This window comes from Gobio gobio, assembly GCF_949357685.1.
Source record: "Gobio gobio genome assembly, chromosome: 1".
Taxonomy (NCBI): domain Eukaryota; kingdom Metazoa; phylum Chordata; class Actinopteri; order Cypriniformes; family Gobionidae; genus Gobio; species Gobio gobio.
This window is the reverse complement of record NC_137097.1, coordinates 79,605,318-79,629,795: the sequence shown is the minus strand read 5'-3', so window position 1 is coordinate 79,629,795 and position 24,478 is coordinate 79,605,318. Positions and strand designations below refer to the sequence as shown.

At 40.6% G+C, this 24,478-nt stretch overlaps 1 protein-coding gene across 1 annotated transcript; it reads right to left on the bottom strand.

Annotated features, from left to right (window-relative positions):
- Nucleotides 1-16,305: 16,305 nt before the first annotated feature.
- LOC307126374 (GTPase IMAP family member 7-like) lies at nucleotides 16,306-24,270 on the bottom strand. The gene is made up of 3 exons (XM_079816851.1): nucleotides 24,181-24,270; nucleotides 20,934-21,006; nucleotides 16,306-17,901 (listed from the first exon to the last, which is right to left on the bottom strand). Exons 2-3 carry the CDS (start codon nucleotides 20,943-20,945, stop codon nucleotides 16,975-16,977), a joined length of 939 nt encoding a protein of 312 aa, XP_079672977.1. The 5' UTR covers nucleotides 20,946-21,006; nucleotides 24,181-24,270; the 3' UTR covers nucleotides 16,306-16,974.
- Nucleotides 24,271-24,478: the final 208 nt, after the last annotated feature.

The following is a 24,478-nucleotide window of genomic DNA, read 5'->3' as shown; positions in this document are numbered from 1 at the left end:
CCAAGAAAGGTCTAATCCTTTAGGAGCAAAGATGGGCCGAGGATCGCCAGTTTGCCAACTAATACGTGAGAAAATTATTGAAATGTTTAAAAACAATGTTCCTCAAAGAAAGATAGGAAGAGATTTGGATATGTCACATTCAACAGTGCATAACATAATTAAAAGATTCAAGGAATCTGGAGGAATTTCAGTGTGTAAAGGACAAGGGCGCAAGCCTAAGCTGAACAACCGTGATCTCCGATCCCTCAGACGGCACCGCATCAAGAATCGTCATTCATCTAGAAGTGATATCACCACATGGGCTCAGGACTACTTTGGCAAACCTTTGTCAAGTACCACAATACGTAGTTACATCCACAAATGCCAGTTAAAACTGTACTGTGCCAAAAGGAAGCCCTATGTTAACAGTGTCCAGAAGCGCCGTCGACTTCTCTGGGCTCGGAGGCATCTGGGATGGACCATCACACAGTGGAAACGTGTCCTGTGGTCAGATGAATCAGTATTTCAGGTATTTTTTGGGAGGAATGGACGCGGTGTGCTCCGGACCAAAGAAGAAAAGGATCATCCAGACTGTTACCAGCAACAAGTCCAAAAGCCAGGGTCTGTCATGGTATGGGGTTGTGTCAGTGCCCTTGGCAAAGGTAACTTGCACTTCTGTGAAGGCACCATTAATGCTGAAAAGTACATAGAGATTTTGGAGCATAATATGCTGCCTTCAAGAAGACATCTTTTCCAGGGACGTCCATGCATATTTCAACAAGACAATGCAAAACCACATTCTGCACACATTACAAAGTCCTGGCTGCAGAGGAAGAGGGTACGGATACTTGACTGGCCTGCCTGCAGTCCCGACCTGTCTCCAATAGAGAATGTGTGGCGCATTTTGAAGCGCAAAATGCGACAACAAAGACCCCGTACTGTTGCCCACCTTAAGACTTGTTTGCAGGAAGAATGGGACAAAATTACACCTGAAACACTTCATCACTTGGTGTCTTCAGTCCCTAAACGTCTTTTAAGTGTTGTGAAAAGGAATGGCAACATTACAAAGTGGTAAATGCTTTACTGTCCCAACTTTTTTTGAAATGTGTTGCAGGTCTGAATGACAGGAAAGGATGCATATTTACAAATGACATGAAGTTGACCAGACAAAACATGAAATATTTTTTGTTCATATTGTCTGCAATGAAATACAAGTCAAAGTAAATTTAGAAATCACTTTTTTTCATTTTTTTTTTTCATACTGTCCCAACTTTTTCTGATTTGGGGTTGTAATTACCTTAATCCAGTTAAAGCCATACTCGAATTAAACAAAAATTGAATTAAGACATGTGGAGTATGCCTATTTTAGTCGCATTATCTAAGTGAATTGTAGACATGTACACACCTTAAAGGGTTAGTTCACCCAAAAATGAAAATTCTGTCATTAATTACTTACCCTCATGTCGTTCGACACCTGTAAGACCTCCGTTCATCTTCAGAACACAAATGAAGATATTTTAGTTGAAATCTGATGGCTCTGAAAGGCCTCCATTGGCACAATGCACGGTTCACTCTCAAGACCCTTAAAAGGTACTAAAGACGTCCTTACAAAGTCCAATCTCACTACAGTGGTTCTACAATAACTTTATGGAGTGACGAGAATAGTTTTTGTGTGCAAAAAAACCCTAAATAACGACTTATATAGTGATGACGATTTCAAAACACGGCATCATGAAGCTTCGAAGCGTTATGAATCAGTGAATCGAATCATGATTCGGATCGCGTGTCAAACCGCCAAACTGCTGAAATTTGGCGATCCAAACTGCTGAATCGACTCACTGATTCATAACGCTCCGAAGCCTCATGATGCCGTGTTTTGAAATCGTCATCACTATAAAAGTCGTTATTTAGGGGTTTTTTGCGCACAAAAACTATTCTCGTCACTCCATAAAGTTATTGTAGAACCACTGTAGTGAGATGGACTTTGTAACGACGTCTTTAGTGCCTTTTAAGGGTCTTGAGAGTGTAAAGTGCATTGAGCCAATGGACGCCTTTCAGAGCCATCAGATTTACACTAAAATATCTTAATTTGTGTTCTGAAGATGAACGGAGGTCTTACGGTTGTCGAACGACATGAGGGTAAGTAATTAATGACAGAATTTTCATTTTTGGGTGAACTAACCCTTTAATCTAACTATTAACGTTGTGTAGGAGTTTTCGCCGCATTTTGTGACAGGACACACACACCAGGCAAGTGCAGAGGGGAGGGCTTTGGGGGCTCGTATCAAAAGTATATAAAGTGCCCCTCTAAACAATCATCAATAATATTGTGACAAATAAAACAGAATTTGTATTATAATTAATATAACCGCGCGTACAAAACAGTAACAATGCGCTCAAATTCCCATTTATCTTTTACGTATCTTTTAGTCTTAAAGGGTTAGTTCACCCAAAAATGAAAATTCTGTCATTAATTACTCACCCTCACGTCGTTCGAGACCCGTAAGACCTCCGTTCATATTCGGAACACAAATGAAGATATTTTTGTTGAAAGCTGATGGCTGAGAAAGGCCTCCATTGGCATTCAGTACACTTATACTCCCAAGACGGATAAAAGGCACTCAAAACATCGTTACAAAGTCCATCTCACCACAGTGACTCTACAATAATCTTACGATGCGACGACAATAGTTTTTGTGCGCAAAAAAAATCAAAATAACACCTTTTTCCAACTTGTTACTGCCTTCCGCGTGTGCCTCCACGACGCATGCGCGAGAATATGACGCAGATCCGGCGTTCGGACAGATGACCCAGAAGTGATTTGTTTACTATCAGAGGAAGACGCGCGTGTCTCAGCTGTTGGATTCTACATTGATCGTGCTTTAGGTCTCGGCGTAGAGCTCAAAATGGGGTTAGAGTGGCATTTCATGGAATCCCGAGCCCCGGCGCTACGTCATATTCTCGCGCATGCGTCGTGGAGGCACACGCGGAAGGCAATAACAAGCTGGATAAAGGTGTTATTTTGATTTTTTTTTGCGCACAAAAACTATTGTCGTCGCATCGTAAGATTATTGTAGAGTCACTGTGGTGAGATGGACTTTGTAATGACATTTTAAGTGCCTTTTATCGGTCTTGGGAGTATAAGTGTACTGAATGCCAATGGAGGCCTATCTGAAGCCTTTCTCAGCCATCAGCTTTCAACAAAAATATCTTCATTTGTGTTCCGAATATGAACGGAGGTCTTACGGGTGTCGAACGACATAAGGGTGAGTAATTAATGACAGAATTTTCATTTTTGGGTGAACTAACCCTTTAAATGTCGTTGCCATGACGTGTTGCTATGGTGCGTGACTGCGTGTCTTGCTTGACTGCTTACTCGGACACGGCCTCCTCTATATTTTTTTTCTTTGTGTTGTAATAATTCTGCTCATTGTAAAAGTAAAATACAATACATTTGTATCTGTAATCCCAGATTCATAATTGTCTGCTTACAACAGCGGTCGGGAACCTAGGCTCGCGAGCCATATGGCCATTCAGTGAGCACTTGTGGCTCGATGGCAGAAAAAAACAATCCAAACAATCACGATTTTGAAACCTTAATTTTCATCATTAATCAAAGCTATTATTCGAAATGTAGGCTGTCAAGAAGGAGGCAAGATGGGCAGTGTCTCTTAAAAAAAACTGAAAGACACAACATATAATATTACAAAAAATAAAACAATATATATATATATTGGGGGAGAAGTCGCTCGTGGACGGCTCGACGATTGATTTCTCCCCGGTCATACACCAGCACCTCAGATGAGCCTTCCATTCCTCCCGGACCTGCATACTGAGGTCCAGGCGGCATGGAAGAACCCGTTCTCTGCCCGGATTCACCGACATCAGCGGGTAAGCACGGGTATGTGTCGATGCCTCCCATAGACGAGACGTTTGCGAACTATCTCGTCTCTGGGCAGGGGTCGACACTGAGAGCTCCATCTCTGCCATCCAAACCGCTGAAAACTACCTTGCGGTTGAATGGCAGGGCATATGCGGCAGCAGGTCAGGCTGGTGCGACCCTGCACACAATGGCGGTGTTGCAGGCGTACCAGGCGGACCTGCTGGAGGATCTCGACCAGGGGGCAGGGCTGTCCCCTGAGGCGGTTGCTGAGCTGCGCCGCACCACACATCTTTCTCTCCGGGCCACCAAGCAGACTGCTGCTGCTATCGGCCGCTCTATGGCGGCTATGGTGGTTACGGAGAGGCATCTGTGGTTGGGCCTGGCTGATATCGGGGAGAAAGAAAAAGGTTTTCTCCTGATTCGCCGGTTTCGCCTACTGAACTTTTCGGCACCTCCGTGGAGGCGGTGGTTGGAAAGTTCAGGGAGGCGAAGGCGCGCTCAGCGGCATTTAAGACATGCATACCGCTGAGATCCGCGCCCCCACCCAGGCAGGCGGGACCTGGTCCTTCACGGTCTGAGGACCGTAGGCAGGACCAGAGGGCTAGCGTCTCCTCTCGTGCCCCCCCTCCATGGAGGAGCAGGGCACAGAGGAGACGGGATTCCCGCGGGAAAAAGGATCTAAGGGAGGTGATCCAGGACAAACGTTCTCAACGAAGGCGTTGGTGATGGATCACTTCCCTTGAGGGCGGTTACATCATAGCCCTCTCCTTTTTCCTTTTTAATGTCTTTTTATGACTTTTTACCCAGGCGCTTCTTACATCAGGCCTGAGGCAGGCCTATGATGAGTAGAACTATGTTCTGATGGCCCGCCCGGACTTGCTCAGTGAGAACGCCCCTTTCAGGCATTCAAGGGCGGTAGAACATGGTGGTGAGAACTGCACAATGAGTCTTCGCTCAGCATGCCGCAGGTGAGAGTGGTCATTTTTTGTGTGTTACACTAAAAATATGTATTTCTTACAGACCCCAGGTTCCTGTATAGAGTTTGGTATTCATCAGAGAGAACTGTCTTTCCCCTGCTTAGTTAGGCTTAACACAGCACCAGTCTCTGGGCTGTGTAGGTGAGCGTGTGTTGGCTTTCCCTGTTTGGTCAAGATGGCGCCAGATAGGCCACCGCGCATGGTTTTCAGAAGATGGGCCTCCTCTCATTTTGAGAGTAGTGTTTAGGCCGCCGCTCTTTTCTTTGAAAATGTTTGCGGATTACTAGGCGGTAGCACACTTTTCTGATAGAATGTAGTGTTTGTCTACCGCTTAGGGTTACTATGTGTCTTCAGTTCCCTAAGCCACTGCAGGTTGGATTAGTTTGTCTCTGTTATGACTGAGTGCTGCGGCATCAGTTGGTATGTGGATGAAGGAGGCGCGTTGCTGAGGCACCGTCACCTTTGGTTGTGCACCACTTAGATCGGAGGCCTCCTCTCATTGAGAGTCGTTGGTTTAAGTAGCAGTCAGTTTGTTTGTCTGGCAGTTATTTCTCGTCTTTGCGAAACTCGTACAGCTTGTAGGCTTTTACAAGCCTCCCTGGAACGGGTCCCCATAGTAATGGGTAGCTATCATGTGTTAGGCCTCAGCAGGCCTCCATGAAGACGAGCCGTAGGGTCTAATATTACTACAACCCACATTTTGCAAATATGTCTGTCCCAGTTAGCAGGAAGGATTGCACCGTTTTCTACAGTACGGTGACAGTGGTAGGCCTTATCAGGCCTCTAGTAAGGCAGGTGCCAATGCTTAAGCATCAAGGTACTACTAGCCTAGCTGGCTATCAGGTTAAAAAGGGGTAATACGCTCTCCTGAAGGTCGGCTGTCAATTGTAGGCCTCAGTAGGCCTCTTGAACAAGGCGCTTTTCAGTTGGAAGGCCTCAACCAGGCCTCACTGGAGGTATGTACCGATGTGCGCATCAGGACAGCTAGCCTGGCGGCTATCAGGTTGTAGGCCTCATCAGACCTCCCCGAAGGCCCTCTGTTAGTTGTAAGGCCTTATTAGGCCTCCCTGAGGGTGAGCTCTCAGGTTGTGATCACTACCAGAGGCAGGTTGTAGGCCTCATCAGGCCTCCCTGAAGGCCTGCTGTTAACTCTAAAGACCTTACTAGGCTTTCCTGAGGGTGAGCTCCCAGATTGTGGTCACTCCCAGAGGCAGGTTGTAGGCCTCATCAGGCCTCCCTGAAGGCCTGCTGTTAATTCTAGGCCTTAATAGGCCTCCCTGACTCGAACAAGGTAGTAGGCCCCATCAGGCCTCCCTAAGGTGTTCCTGGGATCCAGTCATCTGAAACAGTTAGCACGCATTGCAAACAGGTAGCAGGCCTCTCCAGGCCTCCCTAAAGGCTGGTTATCAGGTAGTAGGCCTCAATAGGCCTCCCTTGAGATACAGTTAGCACGAATTGCAAACAGGTAGCAGGCCTCTCCAGGCCTCCCTAAAGGCTGGTTATCAGGTAGTAGGCCTTAATAGGCCTCCCTTGAGGACGAGTTCCTTAATCAGGATGCTCGACTAGTCTGCGTAGCTTGACTGTCAAGTAGTAGGCCTCCATTAGGCCTCCTTGAGAAAACAAGAGGTAACCTCAGCAAGGGACTATGCTTCGCTGGCAGGTAGTAGGCCTACCTAGGCCTCCCTGGAAGTGAGCTTGAACGCTCTGAAAATTGGCGGTATTGCTGTCAGGTATTAGGTATTAGCCTCACTAGGCCTCCCTGAGGACGGAGTCCCGAGCCAGGATGCTTGGGTTTCCAGCATGGCTTGCTGTTAGGTAGTAGGCCTCTATAGGCCTCCCTGGAATACCCGCTATCTAGTAGTAGGCCCACAAGGCCTCCTTGAAGGCGAAGTTCCTGAGCTAGGCACTTCTTGATTACCAGTTCTCTGTGGAGAACTTGTGGTAGTTGGGCCTACAGCTGGAGGTTACCCGCCAGGCAGGTTCAGCAGCTCCCCTTAATGAGGGTCGTCTATGAGCACTCAGCCGCCTGAGCCTGGTCAGACGGTCGTAGGCCTCTCATGAGGCCTCCCTGTTAGATCAGTCATTAGGCCCTTTCGGCCTCCCTACTGCTTTGAAACACAAGCACCTGGTAGATCCTTGATTTGAGCAGGCAGACTCCCCTCGCTAGCAAGGGTTGTAAAGCGCTACGCTGAGTATTGCTCTCTTGGATAACCCGTCTCTGAGTTCCGGGCTAAGTAGTCCCTTAGTTTGGATGCCCCCTGGGCACCATCCAGAGGCTCTGTTTTTGAACAGACAGGGTTGGCTAAACCGAAGTGTCCATAACACTTTGGGCACCAGGTCAGGCCTCCCTGGTGGCACTCGGGAGAACTGGTTTCCCGAGTAGTGACTGGCTGGGGTTCCTTCGGGTCCCCTAGCCACATTCCCTTAAAGGGACCCCTTCTGTTGAAGTAGTGGTCCCGGGCCTTCGTGCTGTCTGGATGGAACCCCGCGCAGTGCGTTAGGGTTCCGTTTAGTTGCATAGCTTGGGCTATGACCATAGGGAGTGCTGTCACTGTCAGCCCAGTGTGACCTGAGGGGGAGTCGCTCAGGTTTTTCAGCAGAATTACTTGTGTTGACAGTTGTCACTGCCAATGGGCATACACTCCCCTCAGCATGGCGGCGTTGGTATATCGTTCCCCATAGCGTCAGCTAGACGCAGCGAGAGTTCCCTTTCGAAAGGGAACGTCTAAGGTTACGTATGTAACCTCTGTTCCCTGAGAACAGGGAACGAGCGCTGCATCACGTTGCCATGCTTCAGGGCCTATCTGCCATACAGTCCCTTCAGACGAAAGAGATGTATCTGTGTTGGCACAGCGCCCTTATATACTTCCGGGTCGCATGGTGATGACGTCATGGGTTGACGTCGGTCAAAGACTTTTCCGTGATTCGATAGTAGCTTCAGACACCAGCCACGCTGAGGGCGTTCCCCATAGCGTCAGCTAGACGCAGCGCTCGTTCCCTGTTCTCAGGGAACTAAAGTTACATACGTAACTTTAGACGTTACATTAAAAAGTATAAAAGTCACTCGTTTTTATAAAGTAACACTGTCCAACAGCGACACCCGCAGGTAAAGTTACAGCGGGTTGCCTGAGCCCATTGATTTGAACAGACCCACGAAAGTCGCGCTATGATTGGACGCCGGACAGCATAGCGTGGCATGGGGACGTAATGACGTACCATTAATCGAGCTATGTTCTGTAACATGTAAAACGGGAACATGAACGTAATATTCTAAAAGCAACTCATGTAAACGCCTTAATCAGATTATTGTCTTATTCAGAGTAAGGTCAATAATTAGATTACTGCTGTAAACATAGAGTTTCTGTCTGACAGAGATACAGTCAGTCTGGGGTGCGTTTCCCGTACAACGATGTACTCACTGCTTAACTACCATAGTACGATGGATCGTTGAAGAAATCAACTAGCTAGTCACGATTGTTTCCCGAAACCATATTGTCGGAAATCTGTCGTTCAACCACGTTGGTTAATGATGTCACGCAGGTGGTGGAGTATTAACTTATTGTATTTAATTAGTTTGAGATCAAATTAATGCTAGACTTTTTGCTATAAATTACAGACATGGCATCTGAGGATAATTCTTATTTTTCTCCGTTATTTTGCTTTATTTTCAGATTCAATCACAAGCTCGATTTTACATACTAGTGCACGTCCGCACATGCGCATTCTTCAAAAACGGTGCTTTAAATCTCTTGACAAACTAAAATACATAATTGACATTTGTATGTATTCGAAATAAAAGATATAGGCTAGGTTGTACTGAGTGTCAGCTTGCTTATTTTGCTCAAGGTAAGGATTTATTAAGTCCACATGTCCTGCAAATAAGAAACTATGCTTCTAACCACAGGTCGAGAGCTGTCATTTCAACCACACAAGTTTGCGACGCTGTTTGCGAATGTTCGTTGGAACGATGGTTTCTGGAAACACCGACTCGTTGAACTATGTTGATAACGACCGAACTTGCGACCATAGTTGGCTAACGATGCTTTTGGGAAACGCACCCCTGGTCAGTGATACCAAGTGAAAGCATTTGAAAAGACAAGAGGCACGATGTGATTGGCTGACAAAACACCCGTTCATCTTTACATTTTTATAAATTAAGATTGTATTTATTCATTTTAATGTACTGTTTATTTATTTTAGAGCTTTTTATACCATATACAATATACCTATAATTTTACCTATAATTTCATAAACACAAACTGCCCTGCACCCATTGCTGTTCTATCCAGAGTTACATTTGAACACACAATGTCTGTTGAATCTCCACAACATGCCAAAATACCATCAACACACTCTGTGTTTTTAACACATCTCTTTTTACAGTGCAGGTGGTTGATGAAAATGCTGCACGATATTGTCATCTTTGTCCATTGTTTGCATTGCTTCTCTCTGTCTTTGTTATTGTCATTGAACAATGTATGTTCTTTTCTAATTATTATATATATTTTTTTTTTTTTGGTTGAATGATCAAAAGAGACTGTTGTTTTTAAAACACCAAACAATTAATCTGTCAAGGTTACAGATGCTCCTGCTAAACAGGATTCCATGATTTGTTATTTTTGGACATCTGACAGTCACTAATTGCAGTGAGTTCATTGAGGAGTTTATTTTTCTTTCCTTCACCCTGAACTACAAAAAGGAAAAGATGAATGTATGAACACTTGAACAATTGTAGGTGGAGGCAGAAATGATGCAGCTGTCAATCAATGCAAACCAAAACTATTTCTGGACGTCATGTATTCAAAAACAGAAACTGCTTCCACACCCAAGGTATCTACGGAGATAGTTTGGAATTCATGAAAACATTTCAAGCATTTTAAAGACAATTAACCACTGTCAGGGAGGGCAGAATACAACAACAAACACACCCACATACATTAACATGTCAGAAAAACAAAGACATGATAAAGAGATTTCAAAGAGGTTTCAGATGTGACGAATGAGTTGTTATGTTAGATGTTTCCACCTGTGTTTTCTTCCTCCTAATGAAAATATGACGCATCAAAAAAGTACAGTACAAGCAGCTGGACAACAGACATGATCACAGTCAACAACAAATCAATGTTATGCCGCTTTTCCACTACACAGTACCAGCTTGGCTCGACTCGACTTTGTGTAAAAGTTGTACCTGTACTTTCTTCCAGATACTTTTTTTTCCTATCACCTCCGGCGAGGTTCTGAGCGAGAAATGTGACGTAAAAACACGGCAGACTGCTGATTGGTCAGAGAGAATCGTCACTATTCGCTGCGTCATCATTGCACGCGCCAGACGGAGTATCCTGAATAACCCACCATTATTAAATAGTTTTGCCAGAGATTGCCTCTCCTGAAACAACGTTTGTCTTCTTGCTGTGAGAAACAGCCACATCCATTTCCTGTGTGTGTGGGTAGCAGATGTGTGTTGTGTAGAAGATTACGTCAGTACGACCAGGTACTATTGTCGAGGTACTATCTGCAATGGAAAACGGAGCGAAAAGTGAGCAAGCTGAGTCGAGTCGAGTTGAGCTGGTTCTGGTAATGGAAAAGCGCCATTAGTCCAATGTCACTAATATACCACTGGCTATTATAATTCAATGTTGGTTTCTGATAACATACCATTTTCCATGAAAACAGTAATATACCATAGAAAACGATGCATTCTGGGTAATATTTATTGTTTTTGAGAAAATAGCCTATACACTCAAAAAAATTAACTTTCACTGTTGTTAGTTGCACTCAAATCATCCTTGTTCACATTACTTAACAAACTCGTGTAACTACATGAACTTAAATTTACTGAGTTGTTTCTACTAAAAATGAGTATTCTCAGCTTAATAAGTGTTTGTTCGGTCAACTTAACATTGCTGAGTGAAAAGAACAAACTGGGCAGTGGATCTGTAGTTCCCAGCATGCTTTGCAAGGGACTGCATTAGGAGAGTCAATTTAGGGATTAATGTGATATTTTATGTGTTTTTCAGTAAAGGGAAAGATGTTGTTAGTTTATGTTAGTGTTTAATGTTCAGTTATGTTGGAGTTTTAGAGGAGTTTCTGTAATTTTGTGGTTATCATTTTGCAGAAGAGTGCCTGTGCTTAGGCTGTGGGCACTCATATACACATATTTCTTTTGTTCATTAGACTAAATGGTTAATTGTGGAAACCACTCAACACATTTGCGTTGAGCCACTTGACACTTCTTTTCTATATAAGTCCAACAAATCTTTTTTTTATTTATTTTTTTGCGTGCACAGGGATATACTGTGAGTTAGCAGCGCTCAAAGTCGACACTCAGAGGCTGTGTTCCACATCTCACCCTATACCCTCATTCACTATTCCCTCTTAGTTCACTGATATAGACCACTTGACAGAGTGAATGAAACAAAGTGAATGAATTCAGACACTGATGAACACCTGACAAGCAGAATCACTGAAGGACGGAGGTCAAGTGTGAAATAATTCAATCTTGTTCTCAATGAGCTGTAACTGTGATAATGCCAGTGATGAGACTGGTTTTACTTGCTCGTTATTTGCATGCTACAAATGTTACACTTATCATGCGAACAAGTGTTGTGTTGGTTCTTAGTTTTTATTGAAATAAATAAAATAAATTAGTTTGACAGATCCCACAGTCTACATATGGTCATCAGTTCTATCTCTCTTTATCCTACTTTATCTAGTAAATATACTTTATCTAGTCTATAAATATAAAAAATAATGAATTTAAGTTCATACAACAAGATTACAACAAATCATTGCAAACCAATTCGATTTTGTTGGAAAATGTAATTCCATTTTGTGGAAAAGTCTTCCTTAATATATTTAAGTTCGTTCAACAGATTTGTTTTTATTTTTGAGTTGCATACCTTTTAAAACACGCTCCTCTAACTTTGAGAAAACTGGAAATTTTATTCAGTTTATTGAATAATCTTTTTTATATATATTTTTTTCATCTGTTTTAAAGGTCAAAAGTTTGTACTATACCACAATAGCAATGGAAGTGTAGGCGCTTGCTTGCTCTATTTGGTTTTGACGTGTGTTTCTTGAACTGATAAACTAACGGCAATGTCCATACATTTCAAAATAAAGTTGGATATTCCAATCCATTTAGTGTGTGTTCCTTTCCAAACCAAACAAAAGCAAAAATAAACAAAGAAGAAATAGTTCATTTAAGCGTTTCATCAAACCTATCCATTCAAGTTCATCACATACGGTGAAGTTTGTTTGACTTTCTTTGCGCACACTTCTGTGCCGACTTGACAATATAAATACATTGAGCACCCTCTAGTGGTGTGAAAGAAAATGACATACCCCATTAATGGCTCCAACAGGAAGTATCATCCTGTGATGTTAAAAACCTTGACATGAACACATTCTCTGATTTCTAACTTACTTGCAAAGAAAACACAGCACCAAACATAAGACCAGTAGCCAGTGTTGGGGAAAGGGGTTGGGGTTGGGGTTGGGGTTACTTTGAAAAGTAATGCATTACAATATTGCGTTACTTTTTCTCACCTGGGCTGGGCTTGTTTTTGTTTATAACAAAAAAGTTATTTTTTGTGCAACGGTAAAGACCTCTTCATACCAAAATTGAAATAATAAGCCCCAGGCTGTAGCCTGGTTAAAACCAGACCATTCTCAGTAGTGACTGAGTTATGGTCTGGCAAAGCTTCATAGACAAATCATTTCCAAAGGGGGCGTCACCAACGGGCGTCGCTCAAATGCCTCTCGGCGCAATTGGATAGTTCAATATGCGTTCTTGTCTGTACTTGTGTTCTCAAATAGGAAATGTCCCCGGTTTCCATTTCAGAAATCTGGTCACCTTACCTAAACCACATATTAATATTTAATATATTATTTTTTAAATGTAAACGAAAAGAGGCAGGGTGTTTTATACTTCGTTTTATTAAAAATATATAAGATAATCAATGTAGGCCTAGCTACGCGTTGACTGAACCACATTCGTGTGGCTATTAAGTTTAAGATTTTTATTTTTTATGAAATGAGGCAGTGGTGTTTTATGACATATTTCGTACGCGAACTTCTGACTTGCGTCCGTGACTTGCCAAGTTTGACTCCGGAGAACGAACTCCCGAGGACGGGAGGAAACTAGTCCGCCTACAATGCTGACAGTATCACTCAGTATATATTTGTATATGTAGTGCAGGCAATGCATATTATCTTCAATGCATGTTTATAACAAAACGAAATATTAAAAAAACAGCCTCTTTTTGTTTACATTAAAAAAAAACATACACATAATATAGGCATAATATAGGCTATGATTATCACTGTAATAAATTAAATATGACATAAAACACAACCCAGTCTCTTTTTGTTAAATGTCAGTTTATGTGTGATCATCAATAGCAATTATAAAAGTATAAGTAAAAGGTATAAGAAGCTATACAATAAATAAAGCAATTCAGTCAAAGTCAGCGCTAGGAGACTACAACGGTAAAGTTTAATAGCTTAAAAATATAAAGTTATGAAACTTCACTTTGCCCACAGTCAAAACGATCTGTCTGGGAACAAATTATAGATTAATGAGAGCAAAGATCAGCCGTTAGATCTACACAAGACGAGATGAATCATATCTTATGTTTAACCACTACAGAGACATCAGAGCCAGCGGCAGACGGCAGAAGGACTGGCTGAGGAAAGGCTGCTCTCGGTGGGGTTAATGAGCGATTGAGCGCCGCTGAACCACTGGAGCTCACAACTCCGAACACGGCCGATCAAATTTTTAAAAAAGCGCTCTCTTTATAAATAAACCACAGATTTGAGCTTTAAACAACTACATTCTTGCATTAAAAGGACTTAAAACTATATTTTGTAAAGCATTAACACTACCAGAGGGCTCTCGCTAAGACCCATTCGTTTAGCCACCAAAGGGCCAAGCTGGTATCAGACTTTTGCCGAATCCAGTCGGTAAGACAGCAATAACATCTTTTTTAGATATGAAGGCTTCGAGTGTTGTTCTTTGCTCGGGTTTTAACGAAAAGGAAAAGTTTAAATCGCTTAAAACAGACGCGATAGCTGATTCGAACGAGTGATGCTCCACAGCTGCAAATCTGCTTCAATGTCGCTGCGCTGTCGTCATCGTCTAAAGCCCGCCCCAACGTTTCTAATCGATTTCTAGGGATTAGAAATGGGTTTGAATGTGGTCTTTGCCAGACTACTTTCAGTGCAAATCTAAATTTTTTGTTTTCCCAGGCTACCCAGGCTGAGGTAAAAATGCAAATTCAAGCATGAACAGTAGAGGGCGCAGCTCTGCTGCCATTCTGGATAATGGGAGAATAGGATGCAGGAGAAAAAAGTTTTACCAATAAAAACAAAAAATCTAGTTATTTTCATCATCAAAAGTCAGCAGCAAGACATTGGTAAATTAAATATAAAGGTAGATTATGCATAAAAATAGTTGCTTTATTTAATATTTAATTATTGGAGGTTTGCATAGTACTCTGACTTTGCATTTGACTGATTTTATTCATTTTGAGGAGTATATAATCTTTATTGTGCAAGTGAGATAAATAAATGCTCACATTTAGTCTAGAACTACAATAACCATCATGTTTACACAACGCCTCTGCACTTATTTTTCTCAACATGGCTGTCAGTCAAATTAATGTGAAAAAGTAACTCCGATATTTTGTTGTAAATTTGAAAAGTAATGCGTTACTTTACTAGTTACTTGGAAAAAGTAATATTATTACTTAACTCAAGTTACTTGTAATGCGTTACCCCCAACACTGGCAGTTGCTGACAGTAACCGATAAAGAATATGACTGATCAATGAATGAATGGTTTAATAAACATTTTAAAAAGCGATAATGAGATCGTTAATGAAAATTAACAGAGGTTTAAATGTTGGTGTTTCATTGAAAATAATAACGTTTGAATAAAAACGTTCAGCGTTTTGTTTCTTGTCATTTTTACATTAGATCATCTCTGGCTGCTGTAACTGTGTTTCCAAAACATGTTAGTTACAGCTAAAAAATTGTAAGATAAATTCTGATCAGATGAATTTAATCAATGATGGTCAATCATCATGGAGTGGCCTGATTTACTGCTCCTCTCCTGAGTCTGAGAGTGTTAACTATTTTGCATTATTTAATGTAAATTGTTCTGATTTTAAAATTCATTATGCAGAAAGTGTTTTGAGCGGTGTCGTTTAGACTCACACAGACATCAAGAATCAGCACAAGAATCAAGTCACTTCCATAAGGATGACTTCAAACTTTATTATTTTCAATAAAACATCAGCACCTTCTCATGAAGAAAATACAGTCAGACTGGTTTGTAATAATCCAGATGTTGAGCTCTGTTCTGTTTCTGTCTGTCAAGTTTTGTGAGGTTATCGTTGTGTTGAGTAGAGTCGGCTTCAGTCCAGGATGGGCCAGTAAACACTGGTGTTATGCTGCATGTTGCTTTATTTAACAGGCAGTGATTGTGTAGTGGCTGATGCAGTGATAATTACATTAACTCATGCGTGTGTTGTTGTTAGCTAATGTTTCACTGCAAGAGATTTGCACTTTATAGAAAAGATTTCACTATAATAATCAAGAAAATAAAAGTATTTTTTGTAAGACATTTGAGACATTTATTTACCTTAATTTTGCAGTTTGCGCAGCCATTTATGTTAGTCAATTTAGCTCAAATTTTCAATAAATTTTATTTTACAAGGCTAGCGGGGACATTCTGGGAACATCAAATTTTCAAATAAAATATGGTTCCCTAAAAGTTCAGAGAATGTTCTGAATGTTCAGTGAAGGTTCGCCAAATAACGTCCCCCAACCCTTAAAAGAACTGCACATTGTGATGTCTCTGAACATTCTGGGAACGTTATTATGCTATATCCTTGACACAAGCGGGCACGTTCTGAGAGCGTTCTGGGAACATAACATTTCTAGCAGGCAGTTACTGTAACAGATGGTTATTTCATAAACTCTGAGGTGGAACATCACAACACACAAACAGCTCAGTCACTGAACATCCATTTATTTCTCATTCCCTTATTTTCTATACGTCACTCTCTAGCCTTTACTGAACTGGCGTGTTCTCTAGTGTCATGTAGTCCACACTACACTACAGTTACCAACATGCGCACTTATTCTCCTTCTTGTTTAATGGCAATCAACTCCTTAGGAGCATTATCACAACCCAGAGTTTATAAATCTGAATGGCTGTATCATTTCCATTCTCTCAAATGGACCACTGACACTCTACCTTTAATTTCTCGCTGAACCTTATTCTATCAGCCCACATAAAATCCCCCCTGATTCTTATACCTGCATAGAGGCTTCATAGAGCTTCATCCGGCACTGCGTGTTCAGCTCCTTCGTCCACACTCAGCTCCATGGTCGGATTAATTTTTTTCTCTCATAACCATTTCCATTTTAAAAATAACCAGATTATCCTTCTAGAGTCCTTGAGTTTGAAGGTTTTTATTAGGTATGGCTGGGCAAGTTGGAAGGCTGTTTTCCACCAGACATTAGATGTATAATGTATTGTAATTCTAATTTGAAATGGTTAGATGTTGTGCACGGTTAATGAATTACATTTTGGCCAGAGCAAGAGAAACACATTTGCTAAAACTACAGCAACATTGGGAGAATACATGAATTTATTGCATAACCGAATTCAACAATCAAAATAATTATACCATGAAGTCATTAAAATCCATAAACATGACAGGGAAAAAAGATTACAACAGCATAGAAAAGCAAGCAATTTATATAACAAAGGTGATGGCAACAGCATAATTAATGGATGCTTCAATTCATGCTCGGTGCAGGCAAATACACATTAATACAATCAGTTTGTATACAATATTTTAGAGGCAACCAGAGTTATAGTAAATATACAGTTATAATTTTACTGTGTACATGTGCAAATTAAAATAATCAGCATTTTCAATGAAAACAATGGAAGTCTATGAGAGTAATGGAAGTCTCCTCACTAACAAAGTTAAACACACCGGTGTGTTCCTGCATGCATATAGTTGCTTTCAATTTATTCTGTTCAAATCAAACATGACAGGAAATTCAATAAATGTCCGATCTCCAATAAACCATACGCGTGCTAAGAGTTTTAAAATGCTCAGATGTAGAAGTACAATAAAACTCCAACTGCTATCAAAATAAGAACAAATAATAATAATAATAAAAAATGTAATACTCTTTTCTGTGTCAACCTCTTCCCGTTGTCCAGTAACATTGCATTTTCTCCTCTCCCTTTCTGCTCCTCAAATTCTCTCTTCACTCGTGTCTCAGTCTCTTCTCTGACTGTCTCTAATTTCCTCTGATGTTCTCTCTCTTTCCTCTCCTCCTCTGCTCTCCTCTCCTCCTCCTCTGCTTTCCTCTCCCCCTCTGCTCTCCTCTCCTCCTCCTCTCTTCTCCTCTCGTTCTCCTTCATCATGTCTAGTGTGTAGCAGGAGTTTGTGTTCTCAGACACGAGTCTGTTGATCTTCTCCATGAGTTCATTCACCTGCCGTCTGTTTGCTGGATCTTTATTGTTCATTCCACAAAACCCCCCTCCACATCGATTAATGAAATCAGACAGCTCAGTGTTTCTCCTGATCATTTCTCCTAGTGTTCTACTGTGTGGTTTTTCTGCACGAGTGAAGAGCACTAGAGTAAATCTGAGAGCTTCTGCTCCAAACTTCAGCTCAAACCAGTGAATGAAGTCCATCTCCTGCTCAGTGAAAGTGCTCAAAGACAGAATAAGCAGGATCACATGAGCTCCTGCTGAACATAATTCAAGAGCTCTCTTCAGCTCTGAGTGTGAATCAAAGTCAGTGTGAGTGGAGAATCTGAAGTCTGGAGTATCGATCACTGTCACGCTCCTGTTATTAACAGCAGCGGTGTGTGTCTGACAGACTCTGGTCACTGAGGAAGGGCTCAGTTTTGACTCAAACACAGTTTCATTAAAGATGGTGTTTCCTGTGGCGCTTTTCCCAGATCCAGCTTTCCCGATCAACAGCAGCCGCAGACCTCCATCATCTTCCTCTCTCATCAACACTGGGTTCTGTGTAAAATACATAAAACCATTGTCAAATGCATACAGTGTCAATTGTCAAAAGTGATCGCCCGATATTGATTTTTTATAATCGATACCAACACTGAATATTTGCATGTTTATGTGCTGATAACCAATATATAGAACCGATATTTATTTATTGTTTTATTTCTTTTTTTACAATTATAGCAACAGCACTGAACTGAACAACTGAACTGAACTTTTTAAACACGGTCATTTTTGCAATTTCACTCCCTTACATACAGAACAAAAGACACTTCTACATCAAGAGAAGAGTATGAAAGAGTACAACTTTTTAAATACAGTGCAAAGTCTTTTTAACATTAATGCTGTTGCATTTTTTTATTTATAACTACAGCATATTAACAACAGGACAAATACATTTAAAAAGTCTATTGTTTTCAAGTGGAGAACATAAATAAATGATAGGTTAGTCTATCAACTCCCCATAAATATAAGCATTAGTTTTAAACTACAGTTTTAAAAGGTCTGTGTTTAATAGACTAAAGAGTGAATATTCTCTGGAATATGCAAACATTGTCAGAAAAATAAACAAAACTGCGAATACACCATAGCTATTACAGAGTCCATCTCATCTGGCACTTTGTCAGAATATTATAGCATGTTAATATAATTTAAGGAGTTTTAAACGAGTGGGTCTTGTTTAAAGTTACATACGGTGAGCCTATGGAGCAACAACCCGCTGAGTGAACGGCTGAACGCAACTTCATAAACAGAGAGAGAGAAATACATTCAGCACTTTTATTTCCAACATGCTCTTATTCATGGCTGTTTTATTTCATTCATGGAAAGTTACGTCTTTATTGTGACCAGGGGCCTAAATCACGGGGGGGATTGGGGGGGCAGGACCCTCCCAATCTGAGGACTGCCCCCCCCCCCCCCCCCCCCCAAAAAAAACCATGCTGAGTATTGTAAATAATATAACGATATATACTTCAAATAAATGTGTAAGTAGTAAAACAATACAAACGCAACCGGGACAAAAAAAATGCGTTTTAAGTTTAGAAACAACTTTTCTTGCTGTCAACTTAATCAACTGTTGTGCCAAAGCAAATTGATTCAAGTAGAAAAACTTATATCACACATGTTGATGAACTACCAACACATAAAACCATGTGATGATGCTAGCTGAAGATTAGCCTGAATTGCTAAGAGAGATCGTTTTTTTCTAAAAATGTGGTGGTGGGGTAAAGTGAGACAAATGATCTGGGGTAAAGTGAGACTTGAGGCACAAGTTAAGTTTAGTCTTAAAAATATTTCAAAGTAATATTACATTGCATATTTTTTATTTTTAATGTCATAAATATTGTAGAAAAGCCATCATGCCAAGGCAATACACCAGGAAGACAACCTGGGGCACATGTTCCTAAAAGTGATGTGGTGAAGAAGCTGCCTCAACCTAAAGGCCTGGAGTAACCACACGGAGAGAGCAACTCCTCATCTTTCCCTGTAACCTTCAGGAATGTAGAGTAGGCCTAGTTGTAGAGTATGACAGTAGGCCGATGTTCTAATCCAGGTGGGTCTAGTCCTGTGTTCTGAGTCCCAGGCTGTTCTAGCTGGTTCTGATTGTCCTTTGCTCTGACCCCCAGACACTAGCTGGCTCTAAGGGCCCCATGTTCTGACCCCCAGACTGTGCTCTAATCTAACTGGTTCTATCGGTCATTTGAATGTTAATTAAAACATTTTGAATTATATTATGTTGTATTTGATTTTGTTTAGAGTTACTTTCAAGTGTTTAGAAAAAAAAAATGGCTTTTTGACCAATCCCCATGATTCTGTTAATCCGACATTAGTTCTGGAATGTGTGGTTGTCAAGCTAGCTGTCAGGATTCTAACTGTTACAACATGTGTTGTTATGGTAGTTTCAGAGTGGAAAAAGTAAGTGGTTCACTTTACCCCCTTGATTTCTCTGGTCTGTCTCAGTTTACCCCTAAGCTGGGGTAAAGTGAGACACAAGACGACTTTTTTTTAAACAATCATATTTTCACTGACTTTGATCCCGAATACATTCTGATAATTTCCATTGCTAGGAAACATCCTGAATTAATGGGAAATGTGTCAATTTTACTGATATGTCATTTTAGCTCGCTTAGAGTGGAGCAAATGTAAAAAATGTCTCACTTTACCCCACTCTCCCACCTAGTTCAGTTAGAGAACAGACACAACAATTAAAAACTGAACGTGTCTGCTCAATACAGCACAAGCCGAACGAGCAAACAGCTGACAGATAAGATGATCGCGGAAGATTTGGTTTCAAAGCGAAATGTAAAAGTGCCTATTTAAGGGAATGTGTCATTGTACTGTTTTCTAGCTGTGTTTTTCATTAAGAATAATAGGCTAAGGAACCCAAAATTCAAGTAACCCGCCCCCGAATTGGCGCTAATTCTAAATCTAAAGTAGGCTATATGTGGACGGCCGCTCCGCCAGATCTGTGTTGGGTTTTGCTCAATATGATAATAAGTGGCAGATCAGAGGCTTGCTGCAGTTGAATATCTAAAGATCTGAATATGATAGTATAAAATACTTTGTGGAGGACGCAAGATAATTTAATAATTATAATATGACTGTGGGTGAACCTTACTTATATTTAAACAACTATCGCTTTGTGTTAAATGCTTTGTAAAATGACAGAAAAAAGAAAAACGGACATTAGATCATTTTTCAGTGCATCAAAACACCAAATAAGCACAAAATGTTTTTTATTTTTTTTATGGTACACATATCCTTATAAGTACGATTTTGGCTGTTTTATTTGTGTCCCCTTCAAAAATTGCTCTTGAGAAATTTCATGTTTATCGTACCCCCCAACTGTTAGATTAAATTTACGCCCCTGCATTCACCATGTAGAAAATAGTAAATGTGTGAACGTCTGACCGATTTCAGCCCTTCAGCGTCTATTTATAATCAAGGGGGCGGGACCCTTCAGATTCTAGAGACCATTTGATTGGACAGAAGATGTGATGAGAAGATGAATTCTGCGCTGCGAAATCGGCGCTTACCTGATTTGACATGATTTGAAGGTCTGTGTTCCCCTGGTCAAAGCACTTTCACCAAGAAAGAGAAGAGTCCAAACTGCAAACAACAAGAAAAACTTTAACATATACATTACAAACACGTATACATCGGGAGATCCGGAGCATTCTGCACCTTCAGTCTCTTCACCCATTTATATGGTTTGAGTTATGGTATACGCTCGTATGTGAGAAGCTTAAAGGCTCCTTGCTTTCAGTCCACACAGAAACACCCTTAAAGAAAATCACCTCGTACTGTAGAAATGTGACTATTTTATACTTGCATCAAATATTGTCACTTTTACTGAGGTTGTTTTAGGATTTGTTTTTATTACAAAACTCCACAGATCTTTTTCTTTCTTCTTTTCTTTTTCTTTTAAATAAACACATCGCTTAGCTTATTTTTACCGGTGACTACTGCGATCTTAAAAACACTAAAGTCAAACTCTGGATACAGTGAGCTATGCTACATTTTCAGAAGAGAGAAAATTCAACAAAACAACTTTGTCAAATTAGCTCAACAGCCCTGAATTTAAGGGCAAGGGCATGACTTTGTATGTTTTACTTTTAATAAATTCTATATGTTCACTTCTAATAAATTGTTTAAATAAAACATAATTTAATATTTAAGTGTAGCCCTGCATTAAAGCCCTGCATGTGTTATCTTTTTACAGATTTTATTGTTACTTAGAATGCTCTACATTTTGCCTTTACTGCATACCAAACCATAATAAATGCTTTACTGTTAATTGTGCCTTTATATGTGAAATACATGCAATATGAATAATGTTAACTACATTTGAGATTCAGTCATATCTATTTGTATTTATTTCTTTATTTTCAATGTAAAGGCCCATGACCTCAAAAAATTCATGGCAAAACATGTGGGATACATGGACTGGATTTGTCCGTTTGTTTTTTGTGCCAGTTCGGCCCTGCACGAAAGCCTTCGCACAAATTATATTTGATTTCTGTTTATGCATTTGTAATCACACGAATGTTCTTTAAACACTTTAGTAACGTGAAATAAAAACAACTTCAGAAAGAGACTTCCTGGATGAACTCCGTTATGACGCAACATTTTGAAGAATATTTTTGTTTACATTCAATTCTGTCGACATTCGTCATGCTATGCGCTTTTAGGCAAATTCGTGATATAATCTGATATGCTAATGTGCTAATCTTTTTAAAGAGCACCTATCATGGCATTTAAAATGTTCCAAATATTGTTTTAGAAGTCCCCAACAACAGTTTTGCATGCATGCAATGACAAAAAAGACTTTAGTTTTCTTATAAAATGTATTTATTTTTACCTGTTTTGACAGCGATTCTCAAATGATTCCTTTAGTGATTCACTTTTCAAAACCCCGCCTTTACGTGACGCTAATCTGCGGTGATTGGTCCGATGACCCAGTCAGTTGTGATTGGTATAGTCTGTGCAGATATTTTCGGAAACGGAACGCCCATCAAAGTCTTATAGTGACAGTAATTTGTTAATATGTGTCAGGAGTTATGAATATGAAAACCGCGTCGGAACCGTTTGATTGTAATATGAGCCTCAGCTGATCTCATTCATAAAAAAACTCCTATTCTCCTCACAAAGACTCGCGACAAATCAACATCCCACAGGGCTTTTAGTTCAAAAGTGTGCAGATGAGGAGACATATTGATAGATTCTCATATGTCTGTGTCAAATTTCTAAACAGAGGAGTATTTTTTATTCAATACTTCCTCAAAATGCGCAGATGTATCCTAATCATGAGCGATTGAGTCTCTTATGTGTTGTTTTCAATTCATACTGGCAGCCGGAGGGCGCTCTGTGCACATGTAGTCCATATATGGTACAGACAGACGAAGAAGATACCATGTGCCATAATAGAAGTCCATAATAAAAGCTTCCTGAGATCGCGAAACATACATTTGACGATTAAATAAACACACAATCGCGACAATTTATGGTTTGTCTTCAAGCCACTTAGTCTTCAAATGCTCATCCTTGGGCAGATGAAAAAAGTTTGCTTTTGAGTCGCACTTCAGAACACCGCGTCTCGTCGCCATGATGTTTTCTAATTTTCACAGGCGTCTTGGAGCAATAAGTGGGCGTATCGTATTCAAATAACTTGACAAGTTGACGTCATCTAGTCAGAGAAAAAGCTTCGGTCTTCTAACGATTCTTAAAAATGACTCAGAGTCGACTCTTACTTTTGAAAGTACTGTAATGCTCTTCTAGCAGGCCTTCCGGCATGCACTATCAAACCCTTGCAACTGATCCAGAATGCAGCGGCGAGGGTGATCTTTAACGAGCCGAAGAGAGCGCACGTCACGCCTCTCTTCATCAGACTCCACTGGCTACCAATAGCCGCTCGCATCAAATTCAAGGCACTGGTACTCGCCTTCAAAGCAACCACTGGCTCTGCACCAATATACCTTAACTCGCTTGTTCAGACATACACACCCTCCAGGAGTTTGCGTTCTACCAGTGAACGACGCCTTGTGGTGTCATACCAGAGAGGCATGAAATCACTGTCACGGACCTTTTCCTGGACTGCCCCCACCTGGTGGAATGACCTGCCTATCTCAATTCGAGCAGCCGAGTCTGTAGCCATTTTCAAAAAACATCTAAAGACGCATCTCTTCCAGCAGCACCTGACCAATCAAGAATAGCACTTAACATTCTATTCATTTTTCTGTCTGTCTAATTTATTTAAAAAAAAAATAAATAAAAAAAAAATCCTGTGTGTTCTGTGTTAGATTAACTGAGACTTGTTACAGCACTTGCATACTGTAGCCTCTGACTGTTGTAGTTGCTTCTATTGCTCTCATTTGTAAGTCGCTTTGGATAAAAGCGTCTGCTAAATGACTAAATGTAAATGTAAAATGTAAATGTTGAAAGAAAATAACTATATATACGGTGTACTGTCATATTTCAAAATTTTGAAGGATGTTTTTGTTCACTTAGATCTATGTTACACACTACATGAAAGGTACATTTCAAAATTCCATGATAGGTGCTCTTTAAGTGAAGTGGAGAGACAAAACTTGACACTTAAACACTATCGAGTTTTGGTTAGTTTTAGTTTTAGCTAAAGCCTATTAGCCCATGACACCGAATTGTTGCCTAGCTACTCAACTAAGTTAAGCAGTTTAACTAACTTAACTAGTTAAGACACTCGTTTCCAGAACACAATGTATTTGTTAAATATAGCCTAAAGAAATAGAATTGACTTCAACTTACTGAAAAGCACACAAGACGGAGGGAGTAAAATGTCTTCGGTCAGAAGCTTCAACCAAAATGTCGGAAATTTTACTTTCACTTTTAACAGCCATGAATCACGTGACGCTGTTTGTCTCTGGACTCTGTGAACGCCAAACAAGCGAAACAGCGACAGTTTAAGATCAGTGGCGACAATCAATGAGTGCGTTTACATGCACACCAGTAAACTGATAACTCAAGTAAACCGCGTTTACATGACTTTATTGATACATCAGGTTATTTCCCTGTAGTGACGTCAAAACATAATTTGCGTATCTGA